Source organism: Hyperoodon ampullatus, assembly GCF_949752795.1.
Source record: "Hyperoodon ampullatus genome assembly, chromosome: 19".
In the NCBI taxonomy this organism is placed as follows: Eukaryota; Metazoa; Chordata; class Mammalia; order Artiodactyla; family Ziphiidae; genus Hyperoodon; species Hyperoodon ampullatus.
In genome coordinates, this window is record NC_136932.1 from 18,802,905 (window position 1) to 18,821,397 (window position 18,493).

Sequence of the window (18,493 nt, forward strand, 5' to 3'; positions counted from 1 at the left end):
GCTTGTTGCACTCAGTTCTGCAGTGGCTGACTGTCCCATCAGAGGAGGGGTCCCCACCCTACTCCCCACCTCTGCCTGCCCAGAGTTGAGCTTTGGGGGCCCCTGAGCAGATCACCCTTTCAAAAATTAGCCTGGAGCTGGATTACAAGCCCCTCCTGCCCACTCACACACACACACATTGCCAGCCACCCCAGGAGACCCATCTGCCTTTGGTTCACCATTAAACCATCTCAACTCATTAGTGACCTTCGGGGCAGGCACTGAAATCCCTGAGGCCTTTTAAAAGATGGGTATGGATCAAAAAAAAAAAAAAAAACGATGGGTATGGGGACTTCCCTGGTGGCACAGTGGATAAGACTCTGCGCTCCCAAGGCAGGGGGCCCGGGTTCGATCTCTGGTCAGAGAACTAGATCCCACATGCATGCTTCAACTAAGGAGCCCACGTGTGGCAACTAAGACCGGGTGCAACTAAATAAATATTTTAAAAAAGAAAAAAAAAGATGGGTATGTACAGCAAGAAACTAATACAACATTATAAAGCAACTATACTGCAATAAAAATTAATAAAAAGCAAACAAATAAATAAAAGATGGGTAGCCTGCTGAAGAGAAGGGGCTGGCCATAGCCACCAGGACTGCAGAGTTGACATTAGGACCCCCTCCTCTTTCTCTAGAGCCAGTCACCCAGCAGCCCAAGACTATGCCATGCCTACTGGCCCTCCCTCCTTGGATCTTTGCTCAGTCCTTGGCTTGTGGGGCAGGGTCAGCCCCAGGCTCTGGGAGACTGAGGCCCCCATATGGCTGGGGAGAGCCGGGGGTGGGGCGTTGCAGGAAGGCATTGCCTCCGTGGCTCCAAGGCAGGTGGCTCCCAGGAGGCACTAGCAGCTCCAACACATCGCAGGCAGAGCCTGCTGGGAAGGAGCCACCCTCTAAGAGGGGCCTGGGGTAAGGAAGCCCTGAGCCAGCCAAGGGGGCGCTTCTTGGGGGAAATGACTTTCCTGCAGCCTTGGGGCATAGGCACCACACCCACACACTACACAATATAGGCTGCTTACCCAGGCCTCCCAGGGGCACCATTACACACGCAGATACAGACACTGGAGGGCCCAGCCCAGCTCTTACTCACCCTCCTGTGCCCCCAGGCTGGGCACACAGTGGGCAAGTGCCCAGCACTTCATGTACATAATTGCCATTTAATCTGTACAGGAACCAGTGGGGATGATTGCATTGTCCCCATATCCCAGGTGAGACCCGGGCAGCGCACACCCCCCATTTAACCTTCACTTTATACTCAAAGGCTCTAAAATGGCAGCTGGGGGCTAGTTATGCACTCAGGAGTGTTGTGTTTGGCTCAACTTGTGTTTAAAAAGTTTTTTGGGTTATTTTTTTGGCCTCCCTGCACAGCTTGTGGGATCTTAGTTCCCCGACCAGGGACTGAACCCGGGCCCCAGCAGTGAAAGCACAGAGTCCTAACCACTGGACCATCAAGGAAAATCCCTAAAGAGTTTTCAAAGTAGTTGTTGGTGTTAAAAATAATAAGGTTTCACATAAAAGTTAGGATTGTGGGCTTATTGGAAGAGGTGGCTGGCCGTGGCGGGCTGGGCAGAGCCCTCGGGAAATGTACTCTCCAGGCTACTCTGGGTCCCCAGGCTGCAAGGGCCTTTTGATGTACCACCTGAGTCCCGGAAGTATGTGATTGCCACCCAGTGTTATCACATAGTGGCACACCCAGGCCTTGCAGGCACAGGGACATGCATATTCTAGGACACACATGGTGACCCACATGAACATAGGCTCGGCGCTCTCCCCACACCTGCCCTCCCTCCCACCCATGGGACCCCTGTTTCATGTCTGCACCTGCCCTCCATGATTCTCTCCCTTCCTGCTTTCCTGGCCCTTCTGCTGCTCTATTGCCCACAGAAATCAAGGCCAAGGAGACAGGCACTCCTTCCCTGCTGCCCCTCCGGCTCCCTCTTCCCACTCAGCCCCCAGGATGGAGCCCCTCAGTCTTCACATCCAGCTCCTTCCGAGGCAGCAACAACCATGCCCACCCTTGGGCTCAGGGTGTGGCAAGGCCATGGGGGAGAAGCAGGAGCCAGCCGCTGCCCTCTGGGAGCCATCTAGAGACCCCCCCACCCCCCGCCTACAACCAGAGGCCCACCCGGGGCTAAGGGGGTGGGAAAGGGGGCTGGCTCTGGAGGAGTTTACGGTGGTGGGCACAGCCTCCAGGGGTGTTGGATGAGGTCAGGAGAGCTTCCTGGAGGAAGGGTGTCCTGAGCTGACTCTGAGAGGAGGGAAAAGAGAAGAGGAGAGTCAGGGACTCCCCAGACCCCAGACAGACTGTGGCACCACACAGCCAAGCCGGGAGGGCCTCTGCCTCTAGGTGGCTGCTTCTTTTTGAACCCCAGAGGGGCCCAGCCCAGTAAGCCTGCCAGCCACTGCCTGGCCCCTACCCACTTCTCCCTCATATTCCCCCAAGGGCCGGGCGGCCAGCCTTCAGGAAGGGAAGAGCCTGGGAAACAAAAGCCACCCGGCCCACCAATCAGCTCCCCGCGGGTCTGCCCAGTTGGGGTGCGCACTCACTTTCTTCTTCTCCCCTCGGAGGTCCCTGAATGGGCGCCCAGCCCTGGCGGCCCGAGGCACTGGAGGGGCGTGCGGCGTGCGGAGGGACTGCCTTCCCGCCCCGCGCCTGTGCCCCGACCGCCTGCCGCGGTCCGAGGATGGACCTACCTTGGGGCTGACTCGCGCCCTCCCCGCGCTGGGCTTCGCTCGGCGGCTCCGGATGCGGCGCGCGGGCGAGCCGGGACTGTCCGGAGGGCGGGCTGCAGGGCGGGCGGGCGGCGGCGGGGAGGAGACCGCTTTATGGGCCGGGCGGCAGGTAGGAAGGAGGAGCTGATGAGTCAGGCAGACCGCATTCCTGCGCGCGGCGCGCACCTGTCGGGGCAGGAGCCGGGCGCTGCCGCCTCCGGACCGCCCCCCGGAAAATGCTGCGGCTCCCCCGCAGTCCGGCCCCGCGCCCCGACCCAGCGCGGCGGGGGCGGGGAGGAGCCACCCGCCTCTCTCCGGCCCCGGGAGCGGCACCTCCCCTCCCCACCCCAGGCTCCAGACTCGGGTGCCGGGCTGCCCCGGGCTGGGGGTGGCCTCTTAGCCCCCTTCTCGGACTGCCGCCCTCTCTCCTCCAGACTGTGAACCATCCCCACTGCCCTTGGGAGCCATCTAGATAGAGCCGCAGACACACAGCCTGGCGGCGATCGAGTGCGCGCACCGCTTCGCTCCTCCCTGCGCCAACGCGAAGGATGGGCCCCGGGGCTGCCCCAAGCCAGGTCAGCCATTCACCGGGTCTTCTCGGCCTCCCCCCACTCTCCAACGCACGCACGTGTGCCCAGAGGGAGATCTGAGCAAGGACTGGTTCCCTGAGTGGCTTCAGGCAAGCTAATTGAACCTTCTTAAAGTTTCCATAATACCCATCAAGAAGCAGCACCCACCTGACGTGGAGTAGGCACTCGAATCGTTACAGCTGTTCTTGACAAGCTGGTTCACAAATCTGACCCCTCCAATCCTCTTTCAAGTGCTGCTCGTTAAGTGTGTTCGAGCTGGACCCTCTCAAGTTGCTCCCTGACCTCAACTGGGTGTATTTCTCTGGCCCCACCTGCCAACAATGCTGGACAAAACCCGATTGCTGGCCGCCCCCCACCAGCCACCAAGCAGCTTCAAGCCAGCATGCTTTTGCAACCCGGAGCTGTTTTGCACCAGGCTGGTCTCTTTGCTTGGGATCCTCCTACCCCCACCCCAGCCTGGTTTATTCTCCTTATCCTTGAAGGCATTGTGCTGATGTTGCACGCTCCAGGGAGCCTCCTTGACCTCCTAGCACGCTGGATTACGTTATGCATACCCCTGGGGCATGTGTTTTTCACGTAATTTGCCACATTGATTTGAAATAATCTGTTTGGGGGTCTCTTCCCCGTTGGACTGTGAACCCCAAGGACGGACATAGTCTAGCACGTCTTTTGATCCCCAGCACCTACCTCAGTGCCTAGCACATAGCAGGTGCTCAATAAACGTGTGGTTGACCCAAATGGGATTGCCACATGGCCTCCCTGAGCCTCAGCATTCTCATCTGTAAACAGACGCATACACCACCAACTCTGAGTGACCATGGGAGCAGCTGGGACTGGTTGTGGACGAGCTGTGGACACCAAGTGCCCACTGCAACTGCGCGAGCCACAGACACCACTCGGCCACCTTGCCCAGTCATCTGAGATCTGCTGTGCACGGGTCAGGAGCTCAGAGAGGCTGCCTCCTGGATTCGGGAGCTCTGTGGCAGGAGCCCCAGTTTGGTTGGGGTACCCAGGTCGTGCCCTGTGGACCTGAGTTACTCCAGCAGGCTGGAAAATAGGGGCTCAGAGAGCAGCCTGTGACACCATCCATTAGAAGGTTGGGGTAGGGGATATGTACCCCACTGTGGGGGGCGGCTGACACACCCTCCTAGAGAAGGAGACCCTGGCCCAGAGGCAGTAATGCCACAGACCCCACTGGGCTCAGCAGCCCCTTCCTCTCCTCATTCCAGACCCTTTTAAAAATGACTAGGGAGACTTCCCTGGTGGTCCAGTAATTAAGACTCCAAGCTTCAGATGCTGGGGGTTCGATCCCTGGTCGGGGAACTAAGATCCCACGTGCCCATGTGGTGTGGCCAAAAAATGAGAAGTTAAAAAAATTTTTTTTAATTAAAAAAAAAATGACTAGGGCGGCTGAAGTCTGGTATCTGCTGAGATGAGATGTGTACCCCTGGGAGGCCCTCAGAAGAGAAGCCGTGAGTTTCTTTCTTTCTTCTTCTTTTAAAAAATTTTATTTATTTATTTTTGGCTGCATTAGGCCTTTGTTGCTACACGTGGGCTTTCTCTAGTTGCAGTGAGCGGGGGCTAATCTTTGTTGCAGTGCTTGGGCTTCTCATTGCAGTGGCTTCTCTTGTTGCAGAGCATGGGCTCTAGGTGCACGGGCTTCTGTAGTTGTGGCACACGGACTTCAGTAGTTTTGGCTCACGTGCTCTAGAGCGCAGGCTCAGTAGTTGTGGCGCACGGGCTTAGTTGCTCCGCGGCATGTGGGATCTTCCCGGACCAGGGATCATACCTGTGTCCCCTGCATTGGCAGGCGGATTCTTAACCACTGCACAACCGGGGAAGTCCAAGCCGTGAGTTTCTTCAGGTTTCTTTGAGTCTGGGGTTTCATTACCTGGAACCTGTGTGTGGACCTTGGGGGTCCATGAACCATTTGAGATCATGTGCAAAACTGAAGGTGTATCTGACATTGGAATGTGGATTTGCTGGCAAGAGGATCCTTCCCTTACACTGAATTCCCAAATAGGTACTGGCCCCCAAAGGGTTAAGGAGCATTGTACTACATATTAATTTTATAAAAAATAAAACAAAAAACCCCATTGTCTCATTCTGCAGCCTTAGGGCCAGAGTGAGCCCAGTATGTAGTGGAGTTTCCTTCTGCAGGCTTTGCCAAATAGCTGAGGTCCCTGGAACAGGATGGAGAAGCCCAAGAACCTCAGACTGCAGCTCCTACCTGCCTGCACCCATCCTGTGGCCCCTGGCAGGCCAGACTTGCTCCCTCATTAGTTCAATCGTTTATTCATTTAACAAGCATTTAATGAGCTCTTATGCCAGGTGCTGGGGATCCCCAGAGGGATGATACACACCACCTGCTTGCTTAACGGAGCTCAGTTTAAACCATGGACCTCCAAAGCAGGCTGCGTATTCTCCAGGGATATGCCACATGATCCACTATTTTTTGCTTGACAATGTACATCACTTATTGGCAGAGTGGTACCCATTTCTATAAATAAACAACTTAAATGATAAATAGACAGTGGATGTGTGACCAGAACAGTTTGGTGACCCATCTAGAGACCTTGTATCAACCCCCACACATCTGATTGTTTTATCTTTCTTACTCCTAAAACTGTCCTTCCCCGACCCACCCCCCCAAAAAATTGACCCTTTATGTTTTTAATTTTTATTTATTTTTAATTATTTTTTTGGCTGTGTTGAGTCTTCATTGCTGCACACGGGCTTTCTCTAGTCGCGGTGAGCAGGGGCTACTCTTCATTGCGGTGCGTGGGCTTCTCATTGTGGTGGCTTCTTTTGTTGCGGAGCACGGGCTCTAGGTACGCGGGCTTCAGTAGTTGTGGCTCGCAGGCTCTAGAGCACAGGCTCAGTAGCTATGGCGCACGGGCTTAGTTGCTCTGTGGCATGTGGGATCTTCCCGGACCAGAGATCGAACCCGTGTCCCCTGCATGGGCAGGCGGATTCTTAACCATTGCGCCACCAGGGAAGTCCCCAAAATTGACCTTTTAAAGAGACAGGCTGGGCTTCCCTGGTGGCGCAGTGGTTGAGAGTCTGCCTGCCGATGCAGGGGACACGGGTTCGTGCCCCAGTCTGGGAAGATCCCACATGCCATGGAGTGGCTTGGCCCGTGAGCCGTGGCCACTGAGCCTGCATGTCCGGAGCCTGTGCTCCACAACGGGAGAGGCCACAACAGTGAGAGGCCCGCGTACCGCAAAAAAAAGAAAAGAAGAGACAGGCCAGTTGACTTGCAGAATGTCTCACTGTCTGGATTTGTCTGATTGCTTCCTCGTGGTGTCTTTGGACTTGATTTTTTAGCCTCCTGTAAACTGGAAGTTAAGTCTAAAAGCCTGATTAGATTCAGTTTAAACTTTTTTGGCAAGGATGGTCAGAGGTGGTGCTGTGTTTTATTGGGTGGCGTGTAATGTCAGCTGCCCCCCTATTAGTGATGATTGAGGAAGTGACCACCATCTCTCTCCACTGTAAAAGTACATTTTCACTTTATGATTAAGAAGTAATTAAGAGGGGGTAATGTTTTGTCACCCTGCCCATTTCCCAACAAACTTTCACTGAACGGGTTTTAGCATCCATTGTTGATCCTTGCTTGAATCAATTACTCTTTGGGGGTTGAAGAGTAGTGATATTCCATTTCTACGTTTAACAGAAGGTATCCTTCTAATTAAAAAAAAATAGAGGTTTCCTTCATCAACTGGGAATGAATTATGTGCCTCCAAAATACACATACACAAAGGGTAAATGCTTCTTTTCTTTTTGAGTTATAGAACTTTAAAAAATTACAGTGATTGCTACAAAGCAACCCCAAGGGACTTCTTCCCAGGTGGCGCAGTGGTTAAGAATCCGCCTGCCAGTGCAGGGGACACAGATTTGAGCCCTGGTTCGGGAAGATCCCACATGCCGCAGAGCTACTAAGCCCATGCTCCACAACTACTGAGCCTGTGCTCTAGAGCCTGTGAGCCACAGCTACTGAGCCCGTGTGCCACAACTACTGAAGCCTGCACACCTAGAGCCCATGCTCTGCAACAAGAGAAGCCACCACAATGAGAAGCCCATGCACCGCAACGAAGAGTAGCCCCCGTTCACCGCAATTAGAGAAAGCCTGCGTGCAGCAATGAAGACCCAATGCAGCCAAAAATAAATAAATAAATAAACTTAAAAAAAAAAGCAACCCCCCAAAATGTTTTTAAATTGTGCTAAAAACATAACATATGGACTTCCCTGGCAGTCCAGTGGTTAAGACTCTGTGCTTCCACCACAAGGTACACGGGTTCAGCCTCTGGTCGGGGAACTAAGATTCCACATACCGAGCGGCACGGCCAAAAAACCCCAAAACAAAACAAAAAACCCCAGCATTACGTAAATATTACCATCTTAATTAGTTTTCTTTCTTTTTTTTTTTAGATTTTTTGGCTTGCGGGATCTTAGTTCCCCAGCCAGGGATGGAACCCAGGCCACCACAGTGAAAGTGCAGAGTCCTAACCACTGGACCGCCAGGGAATTCCCTTAATCTGTTTTAAGTGTATAGTTCAATAGTGTTAAATATTGGGCAACAGATTTCCAGAACTTTTTCATCTTGCAAACTGAAGCTCTGTACCCATTAAATAGCTCCTCATTTTCCCCTCCCCCCAGCCCCTGTTTAATTATCATTCTATTTTCTGTCTCAATGATTTTGGCTACTCTAGGTGTCTCATGTAAGTGGAATGATATACTATGTCTTTTTGTGTTTGGCTTATTTCACTTAGCATAATGCCCACAAGGTCCGTCTATGTTGTAGCATGTGGCAGGATTTCCTTCCTTTTTAAGGCTGAATAATATTTCATTGTATGTATAGACCACATTTTGTTTATCCACTCATCTGTTGGTGGACAATGGGTAGCTTCCATCTCTTGGTTATTGTAAATAATGCTGCTATGAACATGGGTGTGCAACCATACCTTCCAGACCATGCTTTCAATTTTATTGGACATAAACCCAGAAGTGGTGGGCCCCACGGTAGTCCTATTTTTAATTTTTTGAGGACCACCATGCAGTTTTCCATAGCAATTGCATAATTTTATAATCCCATCAACAGTGCACAAGGCTTAATTCTTTTAACTATGAATTTCAGAGTAAAGAGTTGATATATTCAACTCAAATGGTGGCAAATACATTTTTTCCTTTCTTTTTTCAAATACGATGCATGCATGGATTTTCATTTATTCAGTAGTTTACAATTGTGATGTTGCGATATAATAAGTAATACCTATTTGGTCTTTGTCCATGGTTTTTTCCAACAGCTCAGGAGCGATAAAGGTGAAAGGAGAGTCTTTGTTATTCATAACAAGCCCCTTTCAACCACACCAGAGTTTATGTTAATGAGGTGACTTTTGGAAAGCCACTAAGGTTGGGGGGCACTGGTTGTCAGGGGAACCAACCACGTGATTAGAGAGTTGAAACTTTCAGCCTCAACACTGCCCCACCCTCACCCCAACCTCCACCCACCTCCAGAGAAGGGGTATGGGCTAGAGATTGTGTTTCCTCACCAATGGCCAACGATTTAATGAATCATGCCTAGTAATGAAGCCTCCAAAACAATCCTAATCAAAGTGGGTTCAGATTGCTTCCAGATTGCTAAATACATGGAGTCCTGGGAGGGTAGTGTGCCCAGAGAGAGCACGGAAGCTCCACACCCCTTACCCCATACTCTTCCCTATGCACTTCTTCCTTCTGGCTGATCCTGAGTTGTATTCTGTTGTAATAAACCAGTAATTTAGTAAGTAAACTGTCTTCCTGAGTTCTGGGAGCCATTCTAGCAAATTATTGAGCCCAAGGAGGAGTCATGGGAACCTCCAATTTATAACCAGTTGGTCAGGAGTAGGGGAGGCCCAGACAGGCAGTTGGCCTCTGGGTAGGGAGCAGTCTTATGGGACAGACCTGTGGGGTCTGGGCTAACTCCAGGCAGCTGGTGTCAGAATTGCTCGGTTGTGGAAAACCCACACATTTGGTGTCAGAAGCGTTTTATGACGTTGTGAGTAGCAGTGTATAGGAAACAAGGGAGTTTTTCCTTTTTCACGATAATTGGCCAGTGGGAGATCTCTTCAAACCAGCTCCTTTGACCTTTGAAACACTCCTTGCCGTCCTCCCTGCTTTCTGGGACAAACTGGCCCAGTCCCACTTAGATTTCTAGATCAGCCATTTCTCTCCAAGGAGCCCTGGTTCCTTTTAGTGGGGAATGGTATGAGATATCGAGATTTGGGTGCTACATGTGCTCATTCCTACTGGGGGCCATTGCTTCTGGGTCCTTTCAAAGGACATAGCTGGGACTTTCTTCTTATTTTTAAATCACGAGTTCATCATCTTTGGTTTTTTTTTTTTTTTTTTTTTTTGCAGTAGCAGGCCTCTCACTGTTGTGGCCTCTCCCGTTGCGGAGCACAGGCTCCGGACGCGCAGGCTCAGTGGCCATGGCTCATGGGCCCAGCCGCTCTGCGGCACGTGGGATCTTCCCAGACCGGGGCACGAACCCGTGTCCCCTGCATCGGCAGGCGGACTCTCAACCACTGCGCCACCAGGGAAGCCCATCATCTTTTTTTTTTTTAATATATTTATTTATTTATTTTTGGCTGCATTGGGTCTTCATTGCTGCGTGTGGGCTTTTCTCTAGTTGCGGCGAGTGGGGGCTACTCTTCGTTGCGGTGCACGGGCTTTTCATTGCAGTGGCTTCTCTTGTTGCGGAGCATGGGCTCTAGGCACGTGGGCTTCAGTAGTTGTGGCATGTGGGCTCAGTAGTTGTGGCTCACAGGCTCTAGAGCGTAGGCTCAGCAGTTGTGGCGCATGGGCTTAGTTGCTCCACGGCATGTGGGATCTTCCAGGACCAGGGCTCGAACCCGTGTCCCCTGCATTGGCGGGAGGATTCTTAGTTACTGCCAAGATACTTAGTCCCTGAATCATGAGTTCATACTGATGTTTCCAATTCAAATTTAAAATGAAAGATTTTTCTTGTATCTCTTTCCTCTATTTTTTGTTTTGTATTTCTTCCCTTTCTTACACAAAAGCGTATTCTATGCACTGTTCGGCACCTTGCCCTTTTCATTTTCTCTCTCCTGAAGATCACTCCAAATCTGGCCACAGAGATCTTCCTCATTCTTTATGGCTCAAAGGGCCTTACTTTTTTTTTTTTATTATTATTATAGAGATTTTAAACATACATAAAGGTGCTCCTCCTCATCAGGGAGGACGCCCACACCCTTTCTCTCTGGGTGTGTATGTCTGCCTTGCTTCTGTCTTAAATAAACAGTTTCTCTGTGTGCCCTCCAAAACAAAAAAACAAAAACAAACACACAAAATTAGAGGGTACCCATCACTGAGCCTTATCAACTGCCAACACGTGGCCAATGTGCAGCAGGATGCTGTGAGGTTGGCACATGGGTTGGGGATTTTCAGTCCAGTGGCCATGGGGGCAGGGACCACTGTGCCCTCCATCCCGCCAAACACCCGGGCACTTATCTCACACCAAGCACTTGGGACACAGCTTTGTTGGATTGTGTTGTTTCCGCTCATAAGAGAACCGTGGTCTCAGCCCAGTGTGTGGACAGAAATGGTAAGGCAGTAGTGTTAATCAGAGATGTGGGAGCCCTGAGAAAGGAGCAACTAACACCCAGGGGAGTCAGGAAGGGGTTAAGAAAATCTGAGCTGCATCTTGAAGGTATCCGTGCCCAGGTAGGGAGTGATACAAGGGCAATGGTGAGAAAGTTGGGAGAAGCCAAGCATGGGGGCGTGGGCAGGGTCAGTGGCAGGGGGTGTGGAGGGTGTAGGGGGGAGACTGGCAAGGTGATGAGAATGCTGGTGGCCTTGCCTGCCAGGCTGAAGTGGAATCTCCTGTGGACAGCGGGAGAGCACATGACGTGGCCAGAGCTGGGGTGCAGGAAGATGCTCCCCAGAGCCGGACTGGAGCTTGGAAGGGAGTGGGAGAGTGAGAAAGGCAGCAGATGAGGCCGAAGCGATCAGTGAACTGAGGCAGCAATAACAATGGTGGGGGAGGGGTCTCTGAAGTGACCCATTGGTTGTGGGGTAGAGCACAGGGGTCCAGGATGCAGCTGTGAGCCCTGATCATGATGCCATCACCCAAGATGAGGACCATAGGAAGAGGGTAGGGGATGTATGGGTGTGTGGGAGTAGGGTTCAGCTTGGACAGGTGGTTTGCGAGCAGGGACAGAGGACTTTGGACCCGCGTGCTGGGCACACCCAGTCTCCAGAGAAGGCTGATAATCCGCCCCTGTGGCATCCTCAGTGGAACTAAGGTGGGCAGGCACCAATCCTGTTTTACAGGAGAATAAACTGAAATTCAGCGGTATTAAAGACCTTCACCCCACTCACAAGGCTTGTAAGCGGAACTGCCAACTCTGGGCTGCCCAACCCCCAGCCTGTGTTCATTCCCCAGGGCCCCAGCGGCTGGCCCCCGCAGGGGAAACAGTCATTACTGATCCAACCGGACAGCTTGACGGCCAGGGATGGGGGTGCCCAGAGCACAGTCAAAGGCCAGGACCCTGGCCAGTTTTATCATCTCGGGAGTTTGCTTCCCTCCTTGGTCTAAAACAAGAAGGAACTGGATTGACCAACAACAGACATGTGTAGAGTACTTTACAGTTAATAAAACTTTTGCATAAATCATCTCATTGATTCTCCACAACCACCTTAAGAAGCTTTATTACCGTGATCTGACAAAGAAGGCTTACAGAAATAAGGGCCCAAGACACGACTCAAACTCGTTTTAAACTGGGATCCAGAGCAGAGGTGCTGACCCCACTCCTGCTGTCCCCATGGTCCCACGCTGCCGCCCACACAAGCTCCACGGGGCCCTTGTGGAATGAGGGGCCCCTGTCGGAGGAGGCTGCAGGGCAGGAAGCCCCTTCTGACTCAGGGGACAGCAGCCCCTCTCCAGGGTTGCGAAGTCGTCACAAAGGAGGGGAGGGGGAGAACCGACCTCTTCTGGTGCCGAGTGTGTGTTTGTGGGGAGGGGGCGAGTGTGACTCGATCTCTATTTTGGGGACCACAGGGCAGGGTTGTCACACCCCTCTGGTCATGCGTCAGTATCGGGCACAACCTTGGGACCACCTTTCTAACCCCCTGCCCGCCCCAGGGAAGCAACCCTGCTCTTCACAGCCCCGCTTCCTTCTCTGAACGCGCAGCCCTCCCGCTGGAGGAGAGCTGCCAGAGAGCAGGAAAGGCAGACCCGTTCTCTCCGGCCTCAGACTCCAGGCCTGGCAGCGGCGGGGAAATCTGTTTTGGCCCCAAAAGGAGCCTGGCAGCCACTGGCGCTGCCCAGGTGCTGCTGTGGGGCAGAGATAACACGGACAGGAAGGGTGGGGTGGCGGGAGCCTCCCAGGAGCCGGGTTTCACGTAAACAATGAGCGGCTGCCCAGCCGTGCCAGGAGGTGACTCATCTCCCCACACTGGGCCTGCCCACACCTCGCCCCCTCCCTGCATGGGCTGGGGGTCAACCCCAGCCCTCCTGGTCACTGGCTTGACTTCAAAAGCTGGGGTGTGTCCAAGAAGTGGTCCGAGGAGGGCTCAACTGCCCCCAAGGGAGTAGAGGCCTGGGCTCCTGCCTGAGGACTGGCTGAGCTGCAGGGTCAGGGCAGCGGACAGTGGGGACTGGGGCCTCCCCTGCTCTCTGGACCCTGCCCGCCCATGGGAATGACGACAGTGACTTCCTGGGCCACCTTCTCTGAGCAGCACCACAGGCTCTGTTCATCCCACTGTCAACCCTGACAATCTCAACCAAGAAGATGGGGAGGGCACTTGAGCTTTCACGTCTGCCTGAAAACAGACTGTAGAAGAGGCCAGTGCATCCGAGATGCTGAGATGTAAGGATACAGCGCTTTTAATAGGGCGGCAGACCCCACGGCGTGGAGGACACTGTCCACAGTGCCCCACTCTGCTGCAGCAACGTCTCTTCCAGCTGGAAGGCTGCACGGAGTCTCCTCTCGGGGTGGCACCCGGGGAGCAGGTCCCAGTCCTGAAATATACAAAGTGGCGCCTCCCAGTGGGCACAGGTCACCGGGCTGCACAGTCTCGTCAAGTCCCAGAGTGGCTCCTCCCCTTGACGGAAAGGAGAATGTCCGAGCCACCCCGAGCTGGTCCCTCAGGTCACTGCTTGGCCTTTTTCACGATGGTGCCCACGGCAGAGATAACGGTGGTCTTGGAGCCACTGGCACTGGTGGTCACTGTGACGACAGCGGGCAGGGTGGCCGTAGTGGTGAGGATGGTGGGCTGGGCTATCGTCGTCACTGGGATGGCTGAGTCCCACTTGCTCTTTCTCTTCTGGGCGTCTGGGGGTAAGGCAAGAGAGAAGCCAGGATCAACACCAACCACAAAGCAACACTCCCGGGTTTCCCTGGTGGCGCAGTGGTTGAGAGCCCGCCTGCCGATGCAGGGGACACGGGTTCGTGCCCCGGTCCGGGAAGGTCCCACATGCCGCGGAGCGGCTGGGCCCATGAGCCATGGCCGCTGAGCCTGCGCGTCCGGAGCCTGTGCTCCGCAACGGGAGAGGCCACAACAGTCAAGAGGCCCGCGTACCGCAAAAAAAAAAAAAAAAAAAGCAACACTCCCTTTCCAGTAGGCCGGCAGTCAGAGCTCAGGGGGCAGAAACTGCAGGGCCCCTAGCCTCAGAAAGCCAAGGGGCAGCCAGTGAACCAGGACCCCACCCCAGGCTCCAAAGCAGGCTCAGCACAAACCACAGCGAGGCCAGGCCCTGTTCCCCAAAACAAGGGAGGGAAGCCCTCGCTCCGTCTGTGGAGTGGCCGGGAAGCGGAGCCGCCATCTACCTGCAACAGCTGTGCTGGCCGTGGCGGTGGTGGCGGCCGCGGCGTTGGTCGTGGTCCCTTTCTTGGTGCCCGTCACAAACTCTATCTGGAGGGTGAGAGGGACAAGCGTTAAAACCCGTGTAAAGCCGTGTCTCCACATCGTTCTGCCAGCTGTCTGCTCCCACTGACGCCACACCCAGGAGGCACTGAGAATCAGCTCTGCTCTGACCGTCCGGGGCCGGGAGAGGTGCGGGGAGGCACTCGAAGGGGGTTTAGTCCCCTGAAGAGCTTCCCCAACAGACATCGGTCCCCTCCCGGCACCACTGTGTCTCTGCGCTCGGGCACCCCTGCCTGCCGCCCCACCTCAGGCCCAGGCCCTCACACTCCACGGGAGGCGGTGCTGCTTGGGAAGAGCGTGCTCAGGATCCTAAAAGGAGGGGTCGCCGGGCCATCAGACGTGGGACCTACAGGGAAGCACTAAGGCAGGCTGCAGAGGTCAGCTCTGGAAGCCAAGAAAGGCACAGACCACAGCGCTCTGGGAAGGAAATATCTGCCTCCGTTCAGGCCAAGGAGAACACCTATGACGACAGAGGGAGAAAGCCCCCAGGGGTCTATGGCTGTTACGGGGTGCGTGTGTGTGTGCGTGTGTGTAGAATGGATGTAATGCAGCAAATATAAGATGTCAAGAGACCAAACAGAAGCAACCAGAAAGCGTCTTCAAGCTGAGTTAGGGAGGCTTAAAATCCAGCACAGGGCACACCTAAGGCTGCTCAGAGCATCGTCAGGCGATGAACCAGTGGTTGTGGGGAGAGCAGCCTGGACGTCCCAGGGCTGAGCCAGCAGGACCCGTGCGCTCCAAACAGCTGCCCTCTTCATCAGGACTGCCGTCCACCACTTACTTTGGTTCGCTCCTTTTTGGCCTTTTCCAATTTATCCATTTCAATCTTCTGGGCTTTGGCTACGAACACAAGACGGGCAGTTACACAAGCAGCCAAAACAACTCCCACACGAGGAGATACTTCAGGCCGAAGGACTAGCACTTGCTGCTTCCCCAGGGTTCTTGTTTGAAGCATCCCTCTGTGATGGGCAGAATCAAGTGCCAGCGCTCAGCCAGCATGAAGCAGGGGCCTCAAACTTAAAGGCCCCAAGGCTGGGGCTGTGCACTGCCGTCTGGAGGGGTCAGCTGTTCCCAGCTTCGGCTGGCTGGCAATGCTGGCCTAGTGTGACTACCTTCTCAGCGACCAAGAGCAGCCGGAACCTTGGATTTTTATTTTTTAATGTATGCATTTTTTTTCTTTCTTTTTTTTTTCCCTGTACGCAGGCCTCTCACTGTTGTGGCCTCTCCCGTTGCGGAGCACAGGCTCCGGACGCACAGGCTCAGTGGCCATGGCTCACGGGCCCAGCCGCTCCACGGCATGTGGGATCTTCCCAGACCGGGGCACGAACCTGTGTCCCCTGCATCGGCAGGCGGACTCTCAACCACTGCGCCACCAGGGAAGCCCCTTAATGTATTTTAAAAAATAAATTTATTTATTTATTTTTAATGTATTTTTGGCTGCTTTGGTTCTTTGTTGCTGCGCACGGGCTTTCTCTAGTTGTGGCGAGCAGGGGCTACTCTTTGTTGTGGTGTGCAGGCTTCTCCTTGCAGTGGCTTCTCTTGTTGCAGAGCATGGGCTCTAGGCGTGGGGGCTTCAGGAGTTGTGGCTCGCGGGCTCTAGAGCGCTGGCTCGGTAGTTGTGGCGCACAGGCTTAGTTGCTCCGCGGCATGTGGGATCTTCCCGGACTAGGGCTCAAACCCGTGTCCCCTGCATTGGCAGGTGGATGCTTAACCACCGCGCTACCAGGGAAGTCCCTTAATGTATTTTTTAATGTATATATGTATGTATTTATTTACCGCGCCACGCAGCCCGTGGGACCTTCGTTCCCTGACCAGGGATCGAACCCACGCCCCCTGCATTGGAAGCTCGGAGTCTTAACCACTGGACCGCCAGGGAAGTCCCTAGACTTTTAGATAAAACGTTGTCAACTAATTCAAATTAAAGCAAGACAAAACTCGTATGGGCCAAACAAAACACACCTACAGGCCAGAACTGGTTCATAGGCTGCTGGTTTGGGACCAGGCATCTGAGGAAATGGGCCCTTTGAAATTCCTCCCAGTTCTCCCAGATGTGCCCCTTCCGAGATTGCTACACTCCCGCTGGCCCCTGCCTGGGACACCGTCTACACCTGCTCGGCCAGTATCTGTGCACCTTCAAACCTCGCCTCGGACCCGGTTTCCTCAGCGAGGCCGCCCCACCCCTGGCCCAATTAGGTGGCCCTGCCTGCACGCCCACCATCCCCACACCTGTCATCGCTGGATCACTCCTTTAATCCTGTCTTCTTTGCTGTACTGTAAGCCTCATAAGTCAGGGAGGGGGTCTGGACCTTTCAAGGCTGTATACCCAGCTCCTCAGACATGGCCAGACATGGAGGAGACCCTGAAATCTGTGCTGCCTGATGACTGGATGGATAGACAGACGGATGGGTGAGCAGGCAGACGGACAGCTACGTACCTAATGCCTCATAGTAGGAGTCTTCGGACCAGCCATGGGGATCAAACATATCCTGAAAAAGAAAAGGTTAAAGCTGCAGTAAAGGTTAAAGTGCCTTCCCTGAGTCTTTCCATGGATCTTCCTGGCCTGGAGTCTCCTGCATTCAAGGGCACAGGGGCTCAGTTGTTATCCCTGGTCTCCAGCCAGTCCTCCTCAGGATTATGAGGGCAAAGATGCATTTGTTCACAGGCTGTTCTGCAGGGCACAGCGAGTCCATGCTCAGGCCCTAGCCAATCAGAGGCCCCGGGACTCAAACAAGAGAGACGGAGACTGCGCTCCTCAGCTGGCAGTGCTGCAGTGTGGACCTTTCAGCGGTGCCAGGCTGGATCCAGCGGGATGACCACAGGGCCCTGAGTACCCTCTCTCACCCTCAGCCTCTGCGGGTGGGACATACCTTCGGGTAGTTGGTGCCGAGCTCATCAATCGCACAGAACTGGATGAGCTTCTCATAGATGCTGAAAGAGGAAAACCACAAGGCGCTGAGCAGGCCTGAGACCCGGGGCCCTGTGTGGCACCAGATTTCAAGAGATCAGAACCATTTGGTGCCTGGGCTCAGGTGAAGCATTTAAATCCGACCTAACTGTTCTAAGTAAGCTTCTGGATGGAAGGGGAAATGTCCACTGGCTTGACATTAAAAGTCACTTCTGGCCCTCCAGTCTCCCAGAGAGATGGACTGGGGCCAGTGGCCAGGAAGAATATGGTATCGAGGTGAGGGCTGCAGTTTCTGTTCTTAACCGGACATCTGACCTTAAGTGTGTGTGGTTTGATCAGGGCCACCCCACTTAGGCCCATAGGGGCCAGGGCAGGTCTCGGCCATCCGCACACAAGGCTCTTTCCTGGGTGTGTCACTTGCTTGAGCACTGGACGGAGTAAGACCCAGACACAGTTCTGTTTCTCAAACCTCTCACCTGCGCACAGAATCAACCACTTTCTAGAGGTGGAAGGACCTGGGCTGATCATCTGGTCCAATCCTCTCATCGAACAGCAGCGGACACTGAGGCCTTGAGAGGTCACATGCTTTAGGAGCAGAGTGGGAATGAGAACCCAGCCAGGCGCCCCCGCCCAGCCCAGGTCTCTCGGCTTCCACTCTGCTTTATGTGTTCAATCTGTCTCTTCAACGGTAAACGGTAAGCCTCGGCGAGGGTAATGCAGTCTGGGTGATGGCCCTTTTGGGCTCAGGTGTGATCTGAGCTGGGCCTCTCCCTGTCACCTCCATGGCGGCACCCCCGTCCCCAGTCCAACATCAACCACCCACCTGACCCTGTAGGCTCATGGGAAACTCACCTGGGATTCCGAAATTCCTTCTTCCTTTGGATAATGTAGTTCATATCCATTCCCTCCTTGATCTTCCGCTCATAAAGCTTCTGGATCTTGTCCTGTGGAAGAGAAACAGAAGGATGACTATGACAGAACCCCACCGCCTCATGATCCCAGTCTGTGGTCACACATGCTGTGTGGACATGAGGACCCAGGAGAGCCACAGAGCCATGGGAAGCCCTGCTCTGGCCATACGGTCTTCCACCACCCAGCCTGTGACCAGCACCGAGCACAGATAAGATAGACGGAGACCAGTCTGCTTTTGCTTTGCTCTCTTCTGACCCGCTTTGGGTGGTTAGTAGAGGGAAGAATAAGAAGGTCAAGGCAGAGAAGCCACAGAGAAGACAGTGAACAAATCCCCACTTGGTTAATCAGTTCCTGAACCACTTGAAGAGGTGTTTCAGGCTTTAGTGTTGATGGGCAGGGGTTGAAGGCTGGTT

The 18,493-nt window shown here is 53.8% G+C and overlaps 1 protein-coding gene across 2 annotated transcripts in view; it reads right to left on the reverse strand.

The window, feature by feature from the left end:
* Positions 1-12,030: 12,030 nt before the first annotated feature.
* SAP30BP (SAP30 binding protein) overlaps positions 12,031-18,493 on the reverse strand; it is a gene marked incomplete at its 5' end in the record, with an annotated part of 34,425 nt that continues 27,962 nt past the window's right edge. For both annotated transcript variants that reach the window (XM_079725744.1, XM_079725743.1), the window contains 6 exons: positions 12,031-13,671; positions 14,167-14,251; positions 15,045-15,103; positions 16,698-16,749; positions 17,131-17,191; positions 18,021-18,112. In XM_079725744.1, the coding sequence (XP_079581870.1) occupies positions 13,490-13,671; positions 14,167-14,251; positions 15,045-15,103; positions 16,698-16,749; positions 17,131-17,191; positions 18,021-18,112 (531 nt within the window). In that variant the 3' untranslated portion in view covers positions 12,031-13,489. The remainder of the gene's footprint in view (positions 13,672-14,166; positions 14,252-15,044; positions 15,104-16,697; positions 16,750-17,130; positions 17,192-18,020; positions 18,113-18,493) is intronic.